This window comes from Phragmites australis, chromosome 6, assembly GCF_958298935.1.
Source record: "Phragmites australis chromosome 6, lpPhrAust1.1, whole genome shotgun sequence".
Classification (NCBI taxonomy): Eukaryota; Viridiplantae; Streptophyta; class Magnoliopsida; order Poales; family Poaceae; genus Phragmites; species Phragmites australis.
This window is the reverse complement of record NC_084926.1, coordinates 36,461,168-36,481,900: the sequence shown is the minus strand read 5'-3', so window position 1 is coordinate 36,481,900 and position 20,733 is coordinate 36,461,168. Positions and strand designations below refer to the sequence as shown.

The following is a 20,733-nucleotide window of genomic DNA, read 5'->3' as shown; positions in this document are numbered from 1 at the left end:
ATCCTACACCATTCTAATGGTTAGGTTGAAAACATTATCACCTTATCTTCTATGGTAAGGCACACATCGATCCATTTCTCCGACATTCCGAGAACGAATAGTTAGGGTCAACGACATGGGTGCCAGTCCATCTCGTACCCAAAACATTCGCTCTGTATGTGGATAATTGGATCGCAAACCTAACTCTTGGTCAACCTCACCTGGCAATGCAGAAAAGGCATCATGGGGGCCCTCCACTTAACCCATCTGCAGTGCCATATAACAAATATGCTATTGATCCTCTGAAGCGTATCAGGTTCTAATGACCAAGGTAACCATTTTAACGCCTTGACAATTTCACCATTCCAACGGAACTGACTCCAACAACTTAACAATATATATATATATATCAATGATAAAACACTAAAGAATATGTGGAAAATCAAACAAGTAACTTCAATAGTACTTATTTGAGATAGTGAACATAAGCGAACAAAGATAAACAAGACGTATGCAATGAAATGCATCCCATACCCATCCTATTTGTGCAAGTGTGTCAAGTTCATCATTCAGTTACCTAGGACCTAAAGCCTAGGCTCTGATACCAACTGTAATACTCCGGGGACCAAAACAAGCTCGGAAGGTCACTTAGACCAACCTACAAATCTGCCGAAAACTAAGGGAAAATTTTGGCAGTACCTCCCCTGAAAGTGGAGGTATAATAGGCAACAACAAACCAGATAGAACAGATATAGAATATCACACTAGCAAAAAATAAGATCCTAGCAAACGAGATACAAGCCTCGACCAAACCACTGAACCACAATCAAACTCACTATATATACATTACAGGGTAAAAGACAATATCTTACAGGGCATCAATTTTAGCCCAAAAAAAAGGGAACACGCAGGCGACGTGTAGCTACCCATCCCGTAAGCGTTTGACACCTCAAAAGGAACCTGGAAAGAAAGCACGGGTGAGATTCAAAAATCTCAGCAAGTGAAAGGTACTTTAACAAAAAGCTATTTAGCCACAGTTGAATGTGCTAACAATTCTAAATAGAAACTAGTAATGAAACAGACCGCCAACACTAGGAGAAACAATTATGACTAAGCAAGTCCAACGATAACATTAAACATTTTAACATTCGGTTGGTATAAGCCTTCAGAGCCGCGTATATATCTATATACAAGCTAACTAAAGGAAATAAGATTTGATGCGAATGATTCATTGAATTTCATAAGAAGACATAACCATGCACATGACATGCTCTCCTCACCCTTACCCCTCCTCGGGTAACGTAAGGGTGTGCACCGTACCCCTCCTCGGGTGACATACGGTACTGTACTGGTATGGTCGCGGCCAGAAGACGACGACAAACTTCCAATGCATGAGATGTATATGTATGACATGCTTCAAGCATAATCAACATAACTCCCGGAAAATGCTTGAGACTTAAAAAACATTGCATAAAACAATAATGAACAAACTGCAGAATGGCATATCGTACTTACTGCACTTCATAAATCAATCATCGAGTAAACTTCTGGAAAAGTAAACAACATAGTAACCAGCTCATAATCGGTTATTCAGATCAGATGAATGCATTGTAATTAAAGAATGTAGGCAACCCAATAATAGGTTAAAGCGTAGTCATACAATACATTCACTTGCCTTTACCGACGATGAAGCCGGGCGCTAGTCGTGATGTGAGGTCACACCACCTGAACAAACACACCATTAGCACAACGACGCCGCAACGACGAAATAAAAGAGGATGCACGCTAATACGCCAAAACCCAGCGTTCGACAACCGAAGGCTTCAAAGACATTTACCAACTAGCTTGCTAGACGCCGAGTAAGACCCCCCCCCCCCCTCTAGCTTAGACAAAGAGCGAAGAATAAGCCACAACGTACAGCTAAACCTCGGCGGACACCGACTCCAAATAGCCAAAAGCACATAACCCAATTACCGAAAAAGAATAACGTCCACGCCATCGGTACACCTATATTTCGGAAAACTAAACAGAAAACTGTATCACATGAAATGATACACTATTTCCAATTCAGAGTCGAACCAAAGTTCTCACTAATTAGACTTCGCTCCGATGAATGAAAAGAATACTTCGACTCGGATGTCGTATCTTCGAATCAATAATGATTATCGAAACGAATCAAACTATTGATCACATAAAATGATACGACACGAATTGCTTGATTTGATTTAATCTAACCACAAACGTCCAGAAATTACCGAAAAATCTCCTTCGAAAGATTGACGACGAATCCGACGAAATTATGAAATTTCCAACTTTTCCCTCTCTTTTTTTTCTCTCTTTTTTTTTCTTCCCCCCTTTTTTTTTCCTTTTCTCCTTCTTTTTTTTTTCTCTTCTCTTCTCTTTTCTCTTTCTTCCTTTCTTCCTTTCTTCTTCCTGGCTCCTTTGCTCGGCGCTGGCTGCTGCTGCTGGCGGGCTCGGACAGGACACACAGAGAGAGAGAGTGCGGTAGCCGGCGGCGGCGCACGGCGGCCGGCGGTAGGAGCTCGGCGATGAGCACAGGCGCGCGACACAAAGAGAGAGAGACGCGCGAGAGAGAGAAAAGCGTGAGCGCTGAAGAGTCTGGATAGATCGGGTTGAGGACCGATCCATCCAGTACTTATTCTCTTATTTTTTTTTAAACAATGAACGGTCTAAATTTGTTGGACTCGCTATGGGTATCAAAGTACCCAGAACGGACATATGAATAGCAAAATGGGTTCGTCTCGACGAGATGAACGCAACCACGGTCTCCGATCGGCCATACGAGCAACCCAAAAAGTCATTATTTGGTTAACTCTATCTCTTTCTTTTTTCTAAAAAAATTCAGTATTACAGCTACATAGTGGATTGCGCTGCAAGTGCTGACTGACATCTCAGAAGGCCACGTCAAACCGTATACTCCAAAGAATCAACGCCACGCACGTCTTTGGCAGCGTCTTCGTCGCTGGACATCCGATTCCGACCACACTGACGGAGCTGGTGGAGGACCTCGCTCATCGGCGGCCTGGACGACGGATCCTCGCTGGTGCAAATCAACCCGAGCTGGAGCACGGCCACCATGTCGTCCAGGTAGGCCGGATCCTGAATTTCACCGTCGACCAAGTCGACACACAGGCCGCCGTTCTTGTAGCGCTTCGACGCCCATTTCGCCAGACAGCTGCCGGACTCCGTGCCGCCGTCCTGCGGCCCCCGTCCAGTGGCGAGCTCCAGCAGCACCACGCCGAAGCTATAGACGTCCACCTTCTCGCTCACCTTTGCCCTGTACACGTACTCTGCAACCAGGCGCACAGCTCAAGTCAGACGCACCATAAATTCGCACATGGAAAAAACTTTTCGATGTTCTCGTGTAGGTACTAGGTACACATCTGGTTTGCAAGAAAGATTGCAACAAAGTAGTAACCTGGAGCAATGTAACCGAATGTCCCGCAGACAGCCGACGCCGACTCGGATTCGCCGGTCTTGGCAAGGATCCGAGCAAGCCCGAAGTCGGCGATCTTGGCTCTGAACCCGCAGTCGAGCAAGATGTTGCTGGACTTGACGTCGCGGTGGATGACCGGCCTCGTGAAGTCATGGTGCATGTAGCTGAGGCCTCTCGCGACGTCGATGGCGATGCTCAGCCTCGTTGGCCAGTCCAGTGGCCCCGATGCGCGGGCGCGCTTGCGGCGCCGGTGCAGCCACCGGTCCAGGCTCCCGTTCTCCATGTACTCATAGATGAGCAGCTTCGTGTCCTCTCCGGAGATGCAGCAGAGAAGATTGATGATATTGCCGTGACGGAGACCGCCTAGTGACCTCACCTCCGCTTCAAACTCCTTGTCAAGGTTTGTGTCTGGCTTCCCGGCGTTCCCGATCTTCTTCACGGCCACCACCGAGTGGCCAGCCTCGTCGCTGCCTTCCCCTGTCTTCTGGCTACCGAGATGGATGCGGTATACCTTTCCTGACCCACCTTTGCCGATCACATTCTCTTCGATGATGTTGCTGAGTATGTCGTGCTCGGTAAAATCCAGAGTTCGAAATGGTATCATCTTCCACGATGTAACATCTCGCTGGTCTTTCTTGCGCCGGCGGATGAGCCATCCAATAGCAACGAAGGCGACAAGAGCAACGCTGGAGATTGAAACTGAGAGGGCGATCTTTCTCCTAGAGTTATGATCTCCGCCTGCAGAGCACGTCGGGAGGGGTAGGCCGGAGTTCCGTCTGGCACACAAGCCACGGTTGTCAAGGAAGCCGCCGTAGTATTCCACACTTTGTAGTGAGGCTGGAACCTCGCCGGCGAGCTGATTGGACGAGAGATTCAGGTAGGATAGGTGGAGGTTCTTCAAGTCCTCCGGTATCCTGCCCACGAGCTCGTTGTTTGAGAGGTCTAGGACGGCGAGCACCGGAAGCGACCCGATAGCTGTTGGAATCACTCCTGATATCTGGTTGCTTCTAAGATTGAGGTAAGTAAGCCTCTCCAAGGCTACGATGGACTGTGGTATGGAGCCACTAATTTGGTTCCCGGCAAGGGACAGCTCGGTGAGTTTGGTGAACTTGGTCATGTCCATCGGTAGCCCATGGGAGAACCAATTGTTCTCTGCGGTGAACACATGTAGGCCTGTTGCAGATGCTGGTATGGCGCCAGAGAATCTATTGTTCCCTATCTCAATCCCTGAGATGTTAGAGGACAGCTCATTTGGTAGAATGCCAGTGAAGTTATTGTTCTGTATCATGACGTTTGTCAGGTTGGGGAACTTGGACCATACCTTCTCCGGAAACTCGCCGGTGAAATTGTTATTGTATGCCATGATGTTGTTTAGTGTGTTGCACTCCCCGAGATTCACTGGGAACTCGCCGGAGAAGTTGTTGTTGAATACCACGATGTCATAGAGCTTATTGTTGAAGCAGAGAGTCTCCGGAAGCTTGCCAGTGAGGAAGTTATTGCAAACTTCTAGGTTCCCGAGTGGCGAGTGCTTCCCGAGCTCGGGCGGAAGGGGGCCGGAGAGGCTGTTATTAAATAGCCGGATGTCCACCAGGTTCGGGAGCAGCCCGATGCTTGTCGGGATAGGCCCGGTGATGTTGTTGGAGTACAGGAACAATAGACTCAATTTCTTCATGTTCCCGATAGTCTCCGGTATGGTTCCGGTGAGCCTATTTTCGGACAGGTCGACCTCGAGCATGCTGACAGCGGTGACGTCCGGCCCAATCCTGCCGATGAAGTTGTTCGCGTATAGGTACAGGTACTGCAGCTTCTGAAGCTTCCAAACCCACGCTGGGATGTCACCATGAAGCTTGTTCTGATACAAGGCCAACACGGTCAGCTCACTGAGCACCGAGAGAGCTTCGGGGATAACGCCGGTCAGGTTCATCCCCGATAGCCAGATTGTCTTCAACTTCTTCAACTTGCTGAACTCGCCGGGAATAGACCCTGGGGCAAACGGGTTGCATGCCAGTGTTAGAGTCTCAAGCTCGACGAGGTTGCCGATGGCCGCCCCAGGATAGCTCCCATCGAAGCTATTAGTGTCAAGAACTAATGACTTGAGCTTCGGAAAACTTGAGATAGCCGACGGAACATTGCCGACGAAACTATTGCTCGAGAGGTTGAGATGCTCCATATCTGACGACAGTTTGCTGATGTGAGCCGGGAGGGAGCCGATGAAATCATTGTTTGACAGGTCGAGGAACTGCAAAGCCGAGCAGTTGTAGAGCGCCGATGGGAACACGCCGGTGAGGTTGTTGTAGGAAAGATCTATGCGTGACAGGTTCTTCAGGTTGCAAATGGAAGCTGGGATTGGATTTGCTATATGGAAATTCTGGAAGGATAGGGCGGTCACTTGGCCATTGTTGCAAGTAACCCCAGCCCATTTACAGTAAGTGAAAGAAGCGGAGGCAGTGGAGTTAGAGTTTCCTCTACTGTGGTTCTTCCATGAGCTAAGTGCAGCAGGGTTGCCCCAATCTTGCTTGACAGTCAAGAGAGCTCGGAGCTCGCCGTCGTTCGGCCGTGCCGAGTCGGAATTGGAAGCGAGCAAGAGGGGGATGAGGAGGAGGACGAGAAAGCTTGGTTTGGCCATTGTGAGAAGCAGAAGCTTGTACAATACTTGCTTCGGACTTGAGATTTACACGCTTGTAGACGAGTGTAATAAGCAGTGGACCCTGGACCTTTTTTTTTGCGGCGGGGATAGTGGACCGTGGACTTAGCTAGTTAGTTGGGTTTACCGTGTAAGCTCCGCCTGGACAAAGGATGAAACGCCAGCCACTCATACGGGTCATCGGTCAAGTCTCCCGCCGTCCTCCTGAGAAACGTGCATAGCTAAGAACGATTTTCTACGAAAAGACAGGGAAACGTGTATAGCTAAGAACGATTTTCTACGAAACGACTACGAAGACTTGCCCTCGCACTATTGTACTGATTATGCCATCCGAATTTTATTGATGATGATGAAATGTGGCAATTTAATTTCATGGAAGTAAGGACCAGCGCATCTCTTTTCATATCTGCTTCCTTCTTCAACTGTAAGAAGTTATGTATGTCTCATAAATACTCTAGCTTTCTAGTCGTATGGTATATAAGCTAACGACTGATTGTAAAATCCCCTGCGTTATTCTCTACATACATTATCGTTGTCGGTTGCGCGCCCGTATTTCTTTTTACAAAGGATTTCCCAAGTTAAATATGTAGCTTTTATTATTTCATTATCTTCCTTATTTCACTTTCCTTATCAAATACATGATCGTGGTAAAAAGAATTCCCATCCAAGGCACCAAAAGCCTCCATCCTCGGGTGTCCTGCCCAGGGCTGGAACGGATGCCGAGCTAGGCTCAGTCCGGTTCATTAGCGAAATGAGCAGAAAAGCTAGCTCATCTCGACTCGATAAGAGTTCAAGCCAGCTCATTACGATCGTGAGCCAATCACAATTTTAGTTCGCATTTGCAAAAGTAGAAACATGCATACATAAAAGGGAGATGCCAAACTCTAAAGCAAAAGATAAATTAAAAGCCAAAACCGACAACCTTCAACTAATCTTGAAGAAACGAGAATGATGACTAGAGGAGTGAATAGGTGTCTCAATAAATTTCTTTCAAAATAGATGATATTTTATAATATTTTTCTGATTCTCATCCAACGCACCTCAAAACGCTCAAGCAGAAGTAAAAGAATCAGAGAGACAAAGCAAGAAGACTAATTCCATGGTAACATAACTCTACAGATGAAATATGAACCACAGGTTCCATTCAAGACCATTCCATGTGTCTTTATGTAACAAACGTATAACTTTCAAAGAAACTAGAGAAGATAGACACCGGACAAGGTTATCCATCAAGATGATAGTCTAGTGGTAAAGGGACTCAAGACCCGCTCAAACACATGAGTATGTGAGTGTTTAAGCCACTAGCATCAAGAAAAACAACTTTACAAAGGTGAAACTGCAGCTCAAAGAAAAGATCACCAGGTAAAGAATCTCTCCAAGTTGATGATCTAGAGGTAAGGGTATTCAAGACCTATGAGTATACACTCGTATGTGAGTTTTTATGCATCTAGCAACAAGAAGAATGATTCATAAGGTGCTGAAATTTCAGTTCAAAAACCAAAACGAAAATTAAAACTGAAAACCGAAAAACTTGCAAACTTGCAAGGGAGTCAATAGAGGGAAACTAGAAGGAGGGGAATTCAAGCATATGCAAAAAACATAAACTTCATTTCTCAAAGAACTCAGCCCTATTTTAGGCAGATTATAAAGATTTATCTCTCAAAACTCTTACATATTAAATAGGCTAAACACTCATCCTTCTTTTCTCTAAAAAAAACTAGCTCTAAGGCTCTCAAATGGGTGGCACAAAAGGGCTCAAGTGGCTGGTTCAAACTCTCCTATAGCCCTACCCCTATAGGCTTAGGAAACTTGGCATCTAAGTTTCCTAACTTTTTCCTAAAATACCCCTCTCTTGTAGTACACTCTTATCTATCACCGAAGGTATTTTAGTCCATTTAACTCTCTATTGATCCGACAGATGCGGTGCCTGCATGACTTAGTTTCGTCTCGACGTAAGCTTCGCGATGGTGCCACATATTCCTCCATTCCTCCCAGGTTTTGAGGCCATACCGCGAAACCGTCTGCACGCTTCTCAAAATGTGACTCACCGCCTTGCTTACACCTTAAGCAAGCGCTTCGATGTCGACATGTGTACTCCATCATATAATCATGACCGCCGGCAATTCTCTCCCGCTCCCGATCCCTCGGGCCGCCATGTCACTTGCACCAGCATCCCTTTCGCTTGATTTTGTCAACACGCCGTCTCCATCCGCCTCCAATGTTTTGCTTGACCTCCTCGTGTTCAGCTAGGATCACCCTTGACTTCGCCCGGCCTCCTAGATCGTCTGTCACTAAGCACTCCGCTTGACCCCGATCATCCCCCTGTCGACAGCCAAGTTGCATCCACCACCTGCACACCATAAGACAAGCAAACACATATCTCCAATTCCAATTCCAATTAGTACATAATCAATATGCTCAAATAAAATCTCAAATCAATTCAAATCACATCAAAGCTCATACAAAACCGAAGATCATCAAACCAAATAAATAATAATATCAATCACTTATCACAAGTAAACCAAGGTACATTTCAACTTGGTTTCTCAATCTCCCTCTTGATGAGTGCATTGACAACCTGCAAAGCATCAAGATTTTGGTTTGAAGAAATTAAAACAAGATAAGCTCATCCAAATGACAAAAACTCAAGAAAGAGAAAAATATGTCACTTGGTATAAGAAAGGTTGCAAAAACATTAAGAGAGGTAAAGACGAGCCAAAAACCTCAGAAGAGCAAAAAAAACTCAAAATCCGAAAAACACATCCCTTTGTTGAATATTTGTGCATAATATTTTTGGGCATATTTTCTCTCCTTTTGACAATGCAAACATTAAGGATAACAAACTATGCAAAAGATATGCAAATGAAATGCAAACCTACAAAGTTTCACATATAGATCACAAAGCACTTACAAAAACTAGAGATGTCAAAGCACTATGAGAAGTAAACAATATAACTCAAAGGCGCACAAAGTCTCGAAGTGAGTTCATGTCACAAGCACCGGGAGTGAAACAAGTTTTGATCATGTTGTTCAATTATCCAAAAGATGTCACCACAAAAGCATACGTAATTTCATGATCAGTGCAAATATTAGAGAAACTAGTGTTATATCAAGTTCAAACTAGGCAACCAAGTTCAACCTGACGGGCTATGCAAACATCCATATATTAATCCAAGCCTTAGTTTGACAACATGAAAAAGATCATTCTTAGCACATTAAAAAGCACAAGTTAACTTTCTCATTTGATCATTTAACTATCCTAGTTTTAAGCAACTATGGGTTCACTTCTTTGACAAACCACGTGAAGCTTTAAGCCACCATATTGGATTCAATTTTAAGTCAAAACTTGATCATTCATTTTATTAACTCAATATAGAATTCAAGATATGCAATTTTTCATAAAGCCAAAATAAGTTGTGCCTTTGCGACACAAAAAAGCATATGCTCTCCCAAGGGTTAATCATGGGCTAAACATTTACATATACAAAGGTCAAAGTGAAAGTCCTTGATATCGATTAGAGGGGGGGTGAATAGTCATTTCTAAAAATTAAAACTCAGCAGCGGATTAAACAGGGTTTGGAGACTCCGAGCAGTTCCGGATACTCCAAGTACCAGAGTATCCGAATTGACTCGGATTATCCGGACTATACAGAACCTTCGAAAACAAAATAAGCTAAAGAGATTCTACTAGAGATTATGAGGTATCACAGTATCTCTAAGATGGATATTTTCTACTGAACAATAAAGGCACAACTAAATACTCGCAAGCAATAAAATTGAGGCAAATCCTCAAATAGCAATATGAATGAATAACTTGTAAGAATTTAAATAGAGACAGGATTTAAATCCTAAGTTCGGCTACCTCACAAAGAAGTGTCTACATCTCCGTTGAGAAGCTCACAAAGAGCCGGATCTTTTCCAACCCTATCCTCTCCCAAGCGACCACAAAGATCAAGCAAGGGCTCTTACTCAAATTAAGGGTAATACAAACTCTCCGTGGAACTCCACAATGATTAGGTGCTCTACGGGCTAATCTTGTCGTCTAGAAGCACAAAGCTTCAAGAGAAAAGATTTCAATTTGCAGCTAGGCAAGAACTCAAATGCTCAAAGGGTTTCTTTTGCTCACTTGCTCAAAAACTCACTCCCCAAACCAAACTCTCAAAACTTTGCAAAGATTGAGCACTAGAGAGTTGGGAAGGCTATTGAATGCACTAAAGAGAGTAAATGAGCTATTGGTTCGACAACCATTCAATGAGAGGGGGTGAAGAGGTATTTATACTCTTCCCCAAAAACTAGCCGTTACTATGCAAACCAGGCAGACTCAGAGTCTCTGGGTTGCACAGAAAACCGCGCACCTAACCTGTCAATACTAACCGTTACACTGACCCAGAGTATCCGGGTTCACCCAGAGTCTCCGGGTAATACTTAGAGAAAAACCAGCGAGAACTCAAGTTCGGAGGATGCCCGGAATATCCGAAAGCATCAGACCTCGGAGAAAAAACCTTCGCTAACCGAGAGCCTATCTCCGGGACTTCAACAACATCTGGAGTATCCAAACGAACTCGGAGACTCCGAGATTTAAAATTAAATCCTAATCGAGATCTCTTCACGGAGACTCACTTGGAATATCCGGGATAAATGAACTGTTCGGAGTATCCGGACCATCCCGGAGACTCCGGGCACAGAAATAACGCCTAACCGAGAGCTCTTCATGAAGTCTCACTCGGAGACTCCAGAACACCTACCAAGTCCGGAGTATCCGGACCAGTTCAGAGACTCCGGAACCAGACAAAACTGCCCTTTGATCCCGGTGTTCGTGAGTGATGGTGTCTCTCAAAAATTGGTTTTCGTAGAACATTTTGAGCACTGAGACACTACCGAAACTACAAAAAGTAACCCTCTTAATAATACGACAATCCTAAGACTCAAAATTCAAATTTAAAAATAGTTGTAATTTAAGAGTCTCTTCATGCCACTTCTTCTTCCTTTTTGAGGGGCATATACATCTTTTATCCCTTTTCAATGGGACTAACACATGTTCATACACTTGATAAAACCATTAGTCCCTTTAATCGCTTGTCATCAATTATCCAAAACCCACAAGGGGCCTAAATGCACTTTCAATCTCTCCCTTTTTGGTGATTGATGATGACCGGATTAAAATTTATAAAAGATAATAGAATTTAAAGTTTTGAATTTTAAGATATTTGGTAAGCTCCCCCTAAATGTGTGCATTGTCTTGAATTTAGAGTTTAAGAGCAAATGCACATATTTAAAGAAGATTTGCGAGAGCTCCCCCTATATCTTAGAATTTGTAGGGTGCAAAGTGTGTGAGCATTTATATACGTGATGCATATGACATAGTATTTCACAAAATCTAAGAAAGAGAAACAAACATTACACCATACAAATCATTTTATCACACTCGCACCAAATATGGTCTTATGAATTTAAAGAGTCTATTACAAGCACACCACATAGTTCATTACAAATATAGCATATGTCTCCGATAATCCAAGGAAACGATGAAGGAATTAAAAAGACGATAGACATGACACAATCGGATTTCTCTCCCCCTTTGGCATCAAGTACCAAAAAGAAAGAGAAGCATAAAGAGAAACTAGCTGTTGTCTTCTTCATAGTCATCATCAGCACCATCATCGGATCCATCATCATGTCCATCTTCCGAAGAACTTCCTTCGACTTCTTCTACTTCCTCCTCCTCATCATCGCTCTCCTCATCATTTTGAGCATGAGAGGTACCCGCATGAACTCTTTGGGCTTCATCATACCAAGCCTAGGGGTTTTCAAACTCTGGCTCACTCTCTTCTGCTTCATGAATGACTGGTGAGCAAGGCGGCTGAATGCCAAGGTGGGTATTTATCTCCTTCTGCTTTAATCTTCTTCATCCTCATCTTGGTTTCTCAAATCTGAGTTGCATTATGAGTGCAGACTTGAAAAATGACCTTGAGTGCACTTTTGAGAAAAGATTGAGAACCTCTAGAGGATGGAACACGCCGAGGGGCCATGCGTTGTGCACTTGGAGCTGCAGGTGGAGGAGATGATCGAGAGCTCACAATTCTCACTCTATAAGGCTCGTGCTTCACCTCCTTGAAGAAATTTTTCTTTGTCACCCTCTCAATCATGTACATGATATAGGGTGCATAAGCACAGCTCTTGTTGGGAGTACCACGATGAGGAAACTCAACACCAACACGTTGAGGGCGAGTACCACGATGAGGAAAACGTGGTCCGCTAAAGTGCTGGGTTTCAAAACCTCTTACACGTGGACTGAAACTATATGAGTCATGGTAAAATCCACACCGGGCACCACCTCTAGGAAGAGATTGAAAAGCGCTAGGAACTCGTGAGTGGAAGCGAGGAAAAGACTCATGTACACCAACATAGGGGCAGTACATATCCCGAGTGCTCCATTCCCACTCACGCCGCTCATCTCTCCTACGGTGAAAGCAAAACCCAACCAAGTGACTATCTCTCTAGTAGTAGTTGTAGTGGTAGCGTCTCTTAGAAACTCGACCATCAGTCACCGCGGGCTCTCTTATAGGCTCTCTCATCTTAGACTGTGGATCTCTCTTGGGTTGTGATGTGGGTTTCTTTTTTGTGGGTTGTGGAATTGGTTTCTTGATGGGTTGTGGTGTGGTATTGATTTTGGACTTCTCAGCTTCTAGGGTAATAGGTGTGATGAAACAGTCTTACTCTCCCTATTGTAAGCCACTCTTAAAACCCAACCCAAGAGCTAAACCCACCTTGTTAGCACATATCTTGGTCTTGACCAAGATCAAATTCATTTTTCCTTTGCCCTCTGAACACTTATCCACCAGAGAAAGAAGATACTCGCTCTCAGTCAGAAGCTTTTGATCTTGCCCTCTAACTCAGCTGAGTTTGTCCTAAAAGATGGTGTAGGTGGAACAATTCGGCCGAACATCCTTAGAACTCCCAACACTCTCCAATCTAGACTTTAGCTCCTTCAGGCGCTTGTCTTTCAGATCAACATCATTTTCAAGCAAAGTGCAATTTATACAAGCACTTAAGAGAGTAGACATAGACTCCTTCTCAAGGAGCTTCTTCTTGGAACTCTCAAGCCGACCGGCGACTTGAGCATGCACATTACGAAGCTCGGTAAGTTTAGCCATGATAATCAGGCAACTCTCACACTCCTCAACATCGGGCCTAGACCTAAGCAATGCAAGTTCAGTAGAGACAGACTCATACTTATACCTAATATCCTTCAACTCACACATAGCTTTCTTAAGTAATCTATCCTGGCTAACGAGAGCATCATTCAAGGTATCGACTTGGATGGAAAGCTGATCGTAGAAAGGCAATACCTTATAGGGATCCAGCTTGAGGTCGCTGTCGTCATTGTGGTCATCCACCATGAAGCAAAAGCTGGTGAAGTCCTTGGACTTCTTCTTGTTCTTTTCTTGCGATTCATCCTCCTCGCTAGAAGAAGTGTTGATGTCGCTAAGAGCCACTACGAACGCCCTAGAAGCCACCTTGATCGCCTTCTTGGCCATCTTGTCACGGTTCTTCTTGAAGAAGGGCTTCTTATTCTTCTTCTTCTTGTGCTTGTTGTAGTCGTGATCTAGCGGCAATATACTCAATACCCATGAGCATACACTCATATATGAGTTTTTATACCTCTAGCAACAAGAAGAATGACCTCACAAGGTGCTGAAATTTCAGCCCAAAAACCAAAACGAAAATCAAAACTGAAAACCGAAAAACTCGCAAATTTGCAAACTTGCAAGGGAGCTAATAGAGGGAAACTAGAAGGAGGGGAATTCAAGCATATGAAAAAATCATAAACTTTATTACTCAAAGAGGTCAGCCCTATTTTAAGCAGATTACAAAGATTTATCTCTCAAAACTCTCACTTATTACATATGCTAAGCACTCATCCTTCTCTTATCTAAAAACCTAACTCTAAGGATCTCAAATAGGTGGCACAAGGGGCTCAAGTGGCTGGTTCAAACTCTCCTATACCCCTACCCCTCTATTTATAGACCTAGTAAACTTAGCTCCTAAGTTTCCTAGTTTCCCCTAAAATACATCTCTCTTGTAATACACTTCTACCTATCGCCGAGAACATTTTGGTCCATTTTCTTCAACATTTATCGGACGGCCACGGCGCCTTCACGACTTAGCTTTACCTCGATGCAAGCTTCGAGATGGTGCCACTTACTCCTCTAGTCCTCCCACGGTTTTGAGGCCAAACTGTGAAACCGTCTGCACGCTTCTCAAAACGTGAGTCACCGCCTTGCTTACACCTTAAGCAAGCGCTTCAATGTCGACACGTGTACTCTGTCATGCAATCCTGACTTCGGTAAATCTCTCTCGCTCCCGATCCCTCGAGCCACCTTGTCACTTCTACCAGCATCCCCTTCGCTTGACTTTGTCAGTACGCCATCTTCATCCGCCTTCAATGTTTTGCTTGACCTCTGCATGTTCAGCTAGGATCATCCTTGACTCCGTCCGACCTTCTTGATCGTCTCGCACCAAGCACTCCGCTTAGCTCCGATCATCCCACCGTCGACCACCAAGTTGCATCCATCGCTTGCACACCATGAGACAAACAAACACATATCTCTAACTCTAATTCCAATTAGTCTATAATCAATATGCTCAAATGAAATCCTAAATCAATTCGAATCACATCAAAGCTCATGCAAAATCGAAGATCATCAAACCAAATAAATAACAATATCAATCACTCATTACAAATAAACAAAGCACATTTCTAACTTAGTTTCTCAAATATTTTCCAGCTGCTACACCAGAACTTTTTATTTGCCACACTAGTATTAGTGTTTTTTATTGTTCATAACATATTGTATCACCCTCGAGGAGAAACCTGTGCAAGTATGCATCATATGTCTTATTTTATACTTTTTTTTTAAGTAGAGCTTTATTAACTCTCATTATTACATTAAACTAATACAACCATATAAGAGTTTACTCTCATCCTTTATATTGTTGAGTGCACACAGCCACATACTAAGGAACACAAAAAGAAGCCAGAATATTATATGAGATTCATAAAAGGGAAAGACTGATAAGAAAAAACATATTCGTAAGGAATGTTATTGTAAGGAATGTGATGGTTCAAACATATTGCAAATCAGTGGCACGTTTGCTGTTTCTCCTAATACGTTTTATTTGCTCTTGTAATTGTAACCCTTTTCATTTGTTTTCGTAGCACATGCAAGTTACAATAATGAAACTAGAATGTATATAACATGGGCCTTCATTTGTTAGTCTTGAAAAAAATGGTTTCAAAATGTGTCGTGAATTAAGTACTAGTTTGAAAGGTTGACACTGCCCGCGAAAGAAAAAGTAGCGATTGTTAAAGCACAACTTGCGAGTGCGGCGTGAGCCAGTGGGCTAAGGATTGTATCGTAAGGATTTGCAATATGTTACCAAATTGTGCTTGAACAAAACCATGTTCTTACGCTTTCAGATCTAAGTTTGGTACACTATGTATGCAGAGGGTAAGTCTAAAAGCCTGACTGATATCTCAGGAGGGCACGTCAAACCATACACACAGAATCAACGCCACACACGTCTTTGGCAGCGTCGTCGCAGGAGCATCCGATTCCGGCCACACTAGAGGAGCTGGTGGAGGACCTCGCTCATCGGTCGTCTGGACGGCGGATCCTCGCCAGTACAGATCACCCCGAGCTCGAACACGGCCACCATGTCGTTCAGGTAGGATGGATCCTGAATTTCACGGTCATTTCGCCAAACAGCTGCCGAACTCGGTGGACCCGTATCCTGTGCGATACCGCAGAGAATCACTGTTTAAACAGTGATTTGTATCTCGTGTTGCATGACAAACAGTTCTCTGGCTTAACACTGTAGAAGTAATGTTGGCACAATGCTCAGATATACTACGTTGCACCTTTGTACTGTAGCTATGAATACTGTAGCAGTAAATATTAACTGTTACGTTTCGATCGGACGGTCCAGATCGTGCAGTGCAGTACTGACTCATCCGGTGGCGAGCTCCAGCAGCACCACGCCGAAGTTGTAAATTCTCGCTCACCTTTGCCCTGTACGTACTCTGCAACTAGATGCACAGCTAGACCTGAGCATAAAAGCCGGGCCCAAAAAAGCCCGAGCCTGGCTCAGGCATGGCCCGAGTTTAGCCCGCCCAGGCAGACCTGTTAACTGTAATGAATGGGCTTGGGCAAGCTAGTTTTCAGTCCAAAAAAATCGGCCCTGACCCGAGCCCAGCTCGAAACATTAAATTGAATTGTTTTGCAACGTAATCACGGACGGCTCGTTTTCGCTATCTAGTGGGATTTTCGGGGCCGGGCCTGGGTGGCCATTTTAGGCCTGAAATAAATTGGGCTTCTCTTCAGCCCAGCCCAGCCCATACTCAGGTCTACGTATAGCTCAAGTCAGACGCATCAGAAAATCGCACGTGGAGAACTTTTCAATGTTCTCGTGTAGGTACACTTCTGATTTGCAAGAAGGGAAAACTGCAAAAAACCCCCCCAAAAGTCACTTGGATTTTAACTTTCCCCCCAAAAGTTGTTTTGTTGCAAAAAGCCCCCCAAAAGTATGACTTTGTTGCAAAAAAACCCCTAAAAATTCAAAAAAATAAAAAAATCATTAAAAAAATTCTAAAAAAAACTAGAGACAATTCTAAGACCTTCTGTGAAATTTGTTTTCAAAAATAATATCCTTTGCATCATATTTCATGGAGAGGAAGTTTGGAAAAAAAAGAAAAATATGCAGCTCATTTATTAACTCATGTTATTTTAAATTTTTCATGTCTACCATTATTTTTCCTACACAAATAATTATTTAAGTAAACTAATAAAAGTGGTTTCACTAATTTTGGGGGTGTTATGGATTAGTTATGAATTAATCTATCTGCAACCCATCTACTGAATCCTGCACGTTACAATAACTATTTCAAGATTTCATGTATTTTTACAAGATAGAGGATCATGTAAGAAGACTAAAAAATTTTGTTTCATGATTTTTGGATTAGTAAATAATTAACTATGCATTTAACTCGAATTAATAAATGAGTTGCACGTTTTTCTTTTTTTTCAAACTTACTCTCTATGAAATATGATGCAAAGGATATTATTTTTGAAAACAAATTTCACAAAAGGTCTTATAATTGTCTCTAGTTTTTTTTAGAATTTTTTGTGATTTGTTTTAAATTTTTTTGAATTTTTAGGGGTGTTTTTGCAACAAAATCAAACCTTTGGGGGGTTTTTTGCAACAAAACAACTTTTGGGGGGGAAAGTCAAAATCCAAGTGACTTTTGGGGGGGTTTTTGCATTTATCCCTTGCAAGAAAGATGCAACAAAGTAGTAACCCGCAGTTGATTCTCATCAGACGACAAGGATTTTACGTTGACATGGTGGCCGTGTTCGAGCTGGGGTGATTTGCACCGGCGATGATCCTTTGACTAGGCCACTGATGTGTGCGATCCTCCACCAGCTCCTCCAGTGTGGAAAGCATGGGCATTTGAATACCTGCACATGTGCCATAAGTCAAAAAAGAGATTGTAATTCTAAAACTGGATTTTGAAATAGCTTTTGACAAAGTAGAGCATCAAGTTCTGCTGCAGGTAACGAGGTCAAAAGGCTTTGGTGAAATGTGGTTAAACTGGATGGGGCAGATATCATGAAATCAGGTACCTCATCTATACTTCTCAATGGAGTTTCAAGAAAAGTATTTTGTTGTAGAAGGGGGTCAGACAAAGGGATTCTTTATCGCCACTGCTATTTGTGCTTGTAGTTGATCTCCTAAAGTCCATCCTCAACAAAGCAAAGGACCCATGGCTTTTGAAGCTGCCTCTTCATATGGGTTGCAGGGACTAATTTCCCAATTATTCAATATATATATGATACTTTAGTCATAATGAAAAGATGTTCAAGACAACCGCTATGTCTGAAAGCTTTCCTCGATACTTTCGCAGATTCATCAGTGTTAAAAGTAAACAATAAATCTTTGATGGTACCAATAACAAAACCTAAAGTGGAGGACTACTTGCTTTTAGTGCAAAGGTGTGAAACAAGACTTGTCAGTAGCTCATTGTATCTGACATAAGGTGGGAAATTAACACTGGTCAAGTCAGTAACTTCATCCTTACCCACCTTCTACATGTGCAACAGTCATCAAACAGATTGACATACATAAAAACATTGCTTAGGGAGAGGATCAGATATAAATGCCAAGAAACCCCCTCTGGCAGCATGAAAATGGTTTGTAAGCCTAAGAAACAAGGTGGTCTCGGAGTCCTAAATCTAAGAATACAAAATGAATCTCTACTCTTAAAGAATCTGCACAAGTTTTTCAACAGAGCTGACCTACCCTGGGTTCAGCTGATTTGGGAGAACTGCTACAAAAATGGATAACTCCTAGGGCCAACAAAAAAGTGGAAAGGCATGTTAAAGTTGCTTGACATGTACAAGGGTTTGGCAATAACTATCATTGGAGATGGTGTCACTGTTATGACTTGGCATGATATATGGAATGGTTTCCTACCAAAATTGGCATACCCAGAATTATATTCATATGCCCAAAATAAGATGAAGGACCAAAACGACGCCTAAAGGGGAGGATGAATAGGAGTCTTTAAAAATTCTTCGATAAAAATAAGGTCTATGTATAATTCGAACCCAATGTATCACAAGAACGAATCATAATTGAGGACAACACCATGCACAACAAAACAACCCGAAAGTACGCTCACAGCAAAGAGCGAAAGTTCTCCGACCAGTACTGATGAACAATACCTCTGACCAGTATTGATGAACGATACTCCGACAAGTACTAATGAATAGTACTCTGACTAGTACTGATAAACAGTAATTCCGATCAGTACTGATGAACAGTGACTCCGACTAGATGAACAGTAGTTCTACATAGTACTGATGAACAGTGACTTCGACCAGATGAACATTACCCGACTAGTGTACCGACCTAAAGGAAAGTTTGAAAAAGATCTGGTTGCTGAAAATACTGTTCACAAATGTTTAGGATAGGAACCGGAAGTTCTGAACTAATAGCAAAACCGAAAAATAGCAGCTCAGAACTTAAAATCTAAACTAGAAAACCAACCAAACGTGGTCCAAATCTAGTGAAATTTTAGCCAAAGCTTCTAACGTACATGGTAAATCTTTATCCAAAAGATCTCCTCAAAGAGATCAAGAACTCACTCTCGATTTTGACTTCTTACAAATAGATGTCAAACGAACATACCGAATAGATAAATTATGCATAATTCGATATTGCAATACATATTTAGTCAATTCTAATTCTGGAATCAAGCGACCGCATCAGTATAACCGGAGTTAAATTTGTAGTCATATTTCTCGAGGTGTCACCATTGACATGTGCCATTGCAATCCGTAAAGAAAATAACAAAAGTATTCTTGTAAAGCCAATATTTGATGATCATACCACTTATAGTATATAACAATCAACATCTTCTATGTAACTATATCAGCTTATTTCAAATCAAGAAAAAGTCACATACACTTAGCAAAGTTTGATTAACTCAATTTCTGCCGTTGATTAACAAAATGCAACTTTGAGTGTTATACATATGCAAACAATCTCTTTTAGGAAATCCCAAAGTTTGTGAATGCTTCAAACTAACAGGGTCCAAGGAGAAAAATAATTTGTCCAACAGAGAAATGAAGAACTGAAATGAAGGTTTTTGTTCAGTTTCCTTCAACCAATTAAAGAGATGTTAGCATACTGGCCTCAAATGCCCATATGCTATTCAAAACTGATTATAAGTAAAACCCCTCATTTCAATGTCTGTTACAAGTTCTTATTTCAGTGTTTATGCACAATTATTTCTGAAAAAAAGACACAGTTAACACTAACACCTGGAGTGAGCCAGCATATGAAAATCCGACTTTTTTCTTGCCTCATCAATGTCTTTTTCTTGCCTTGCCAATTTCGGTTTCATGGAGCAATAGCTCGAACAAGCTTTTGCAATGATGAATGGTTTACTGGTCTCCCATCATTATCTCAACTCTTGTTTCGAAGGGTCTCATTGTTACCATGTCTCAATTCAGTGATAACATGTTTAGTGAAGTTATCACAGTATGCCATGTTTATACTTGAAGCCTTGGTGCGGATTATGTACAAGCTGAAGACTTGGTGCTGCATGATTTTTCGCTGACAATGAAAATCACTCTGCGCCTTTCCAATTCATCCTTCTCTCTTACAACAGTATATGGTCCATTAGAGGATGGAGACAAACCAAGATTTCTAGATGAGTTGTTAGATGTTGTTCCTCCAAAAGTGGTACACCATGGATTTGTCTAGGGGACTACAATTTCATTTACGAAGCAAAGGACAAGATCAACTTGAATTTAAACTGGTGGTTGATGGTTATGTTTCGCTGCACTCTTGATCGATGTGAGTTACTAGAGATTGAACTCCACAACCGCAAGTATAAATGGAGTAATGAGCGTGTAATCTCAACGCTCGTTAGATTGGATCGTGTATTCTACAACAAAGAATGGGACTAGGAATTCTCAGCCTTATGCTTACAAGCCCTTTCATCTGATGCCTCGAATCATTGCCCTTTATTCTTGTGTCCACAACAAAAACCGCCCTGGAAAGCACGGTTCAAGTTCGAACAGTT

General features: G+C 42.6%; 1 protein-coding gene across 1 annotated transcript; it reads right to left on the bottom strand.

The window, feature by feature from the left end:
- Window positions 1–2,810: 2,810 nt before the first annotated feature.
- Window positions 2,811–6,490, bottom strand: LOC133922339 (receptor-like protein kinase 5). The gene is made up of 2 exons (XM_062367631.1): window positions 3,419–6,490; window positions 2,811–3,290 (listed from the first exon to the last, which is right to left on the bottom strand). The coding sequence occupies exons 1-2, from the start codon at window positions 6,060–6,062 to the stop codon at window positions 2,905–2,907; spliced, it is 3,030 nt and encodes a 1,009-aa protein (XP_062223615.1). The 5' UTR covers window positions 6,063–6,490; the 3' UTR covers window positions 2,811–2,904.
- Between the last annotated feature and the right edge of the window lie 14,243 nt (window positions 6,491–20,733).

What these genes read in the sequence shown, in the direction of transcription:
- LOC133922339 (XM_062367631.1), bottom strand. Translation starts at nt 6,062, where the DNA reads ATGGCCAAACCAAGCTTTCTCGTCCTCCTCCTCATCCCCCTCTTGCTC. An exon ending in ATTCGGTTACATTGCTCCAG is followed by an intron (nt 3,291 to 3,418) that starts GTTACTACTTTG and finishes GCCTGGTTGCAG; the next exon opens with AGTACGTGTACAGGGCAAAG.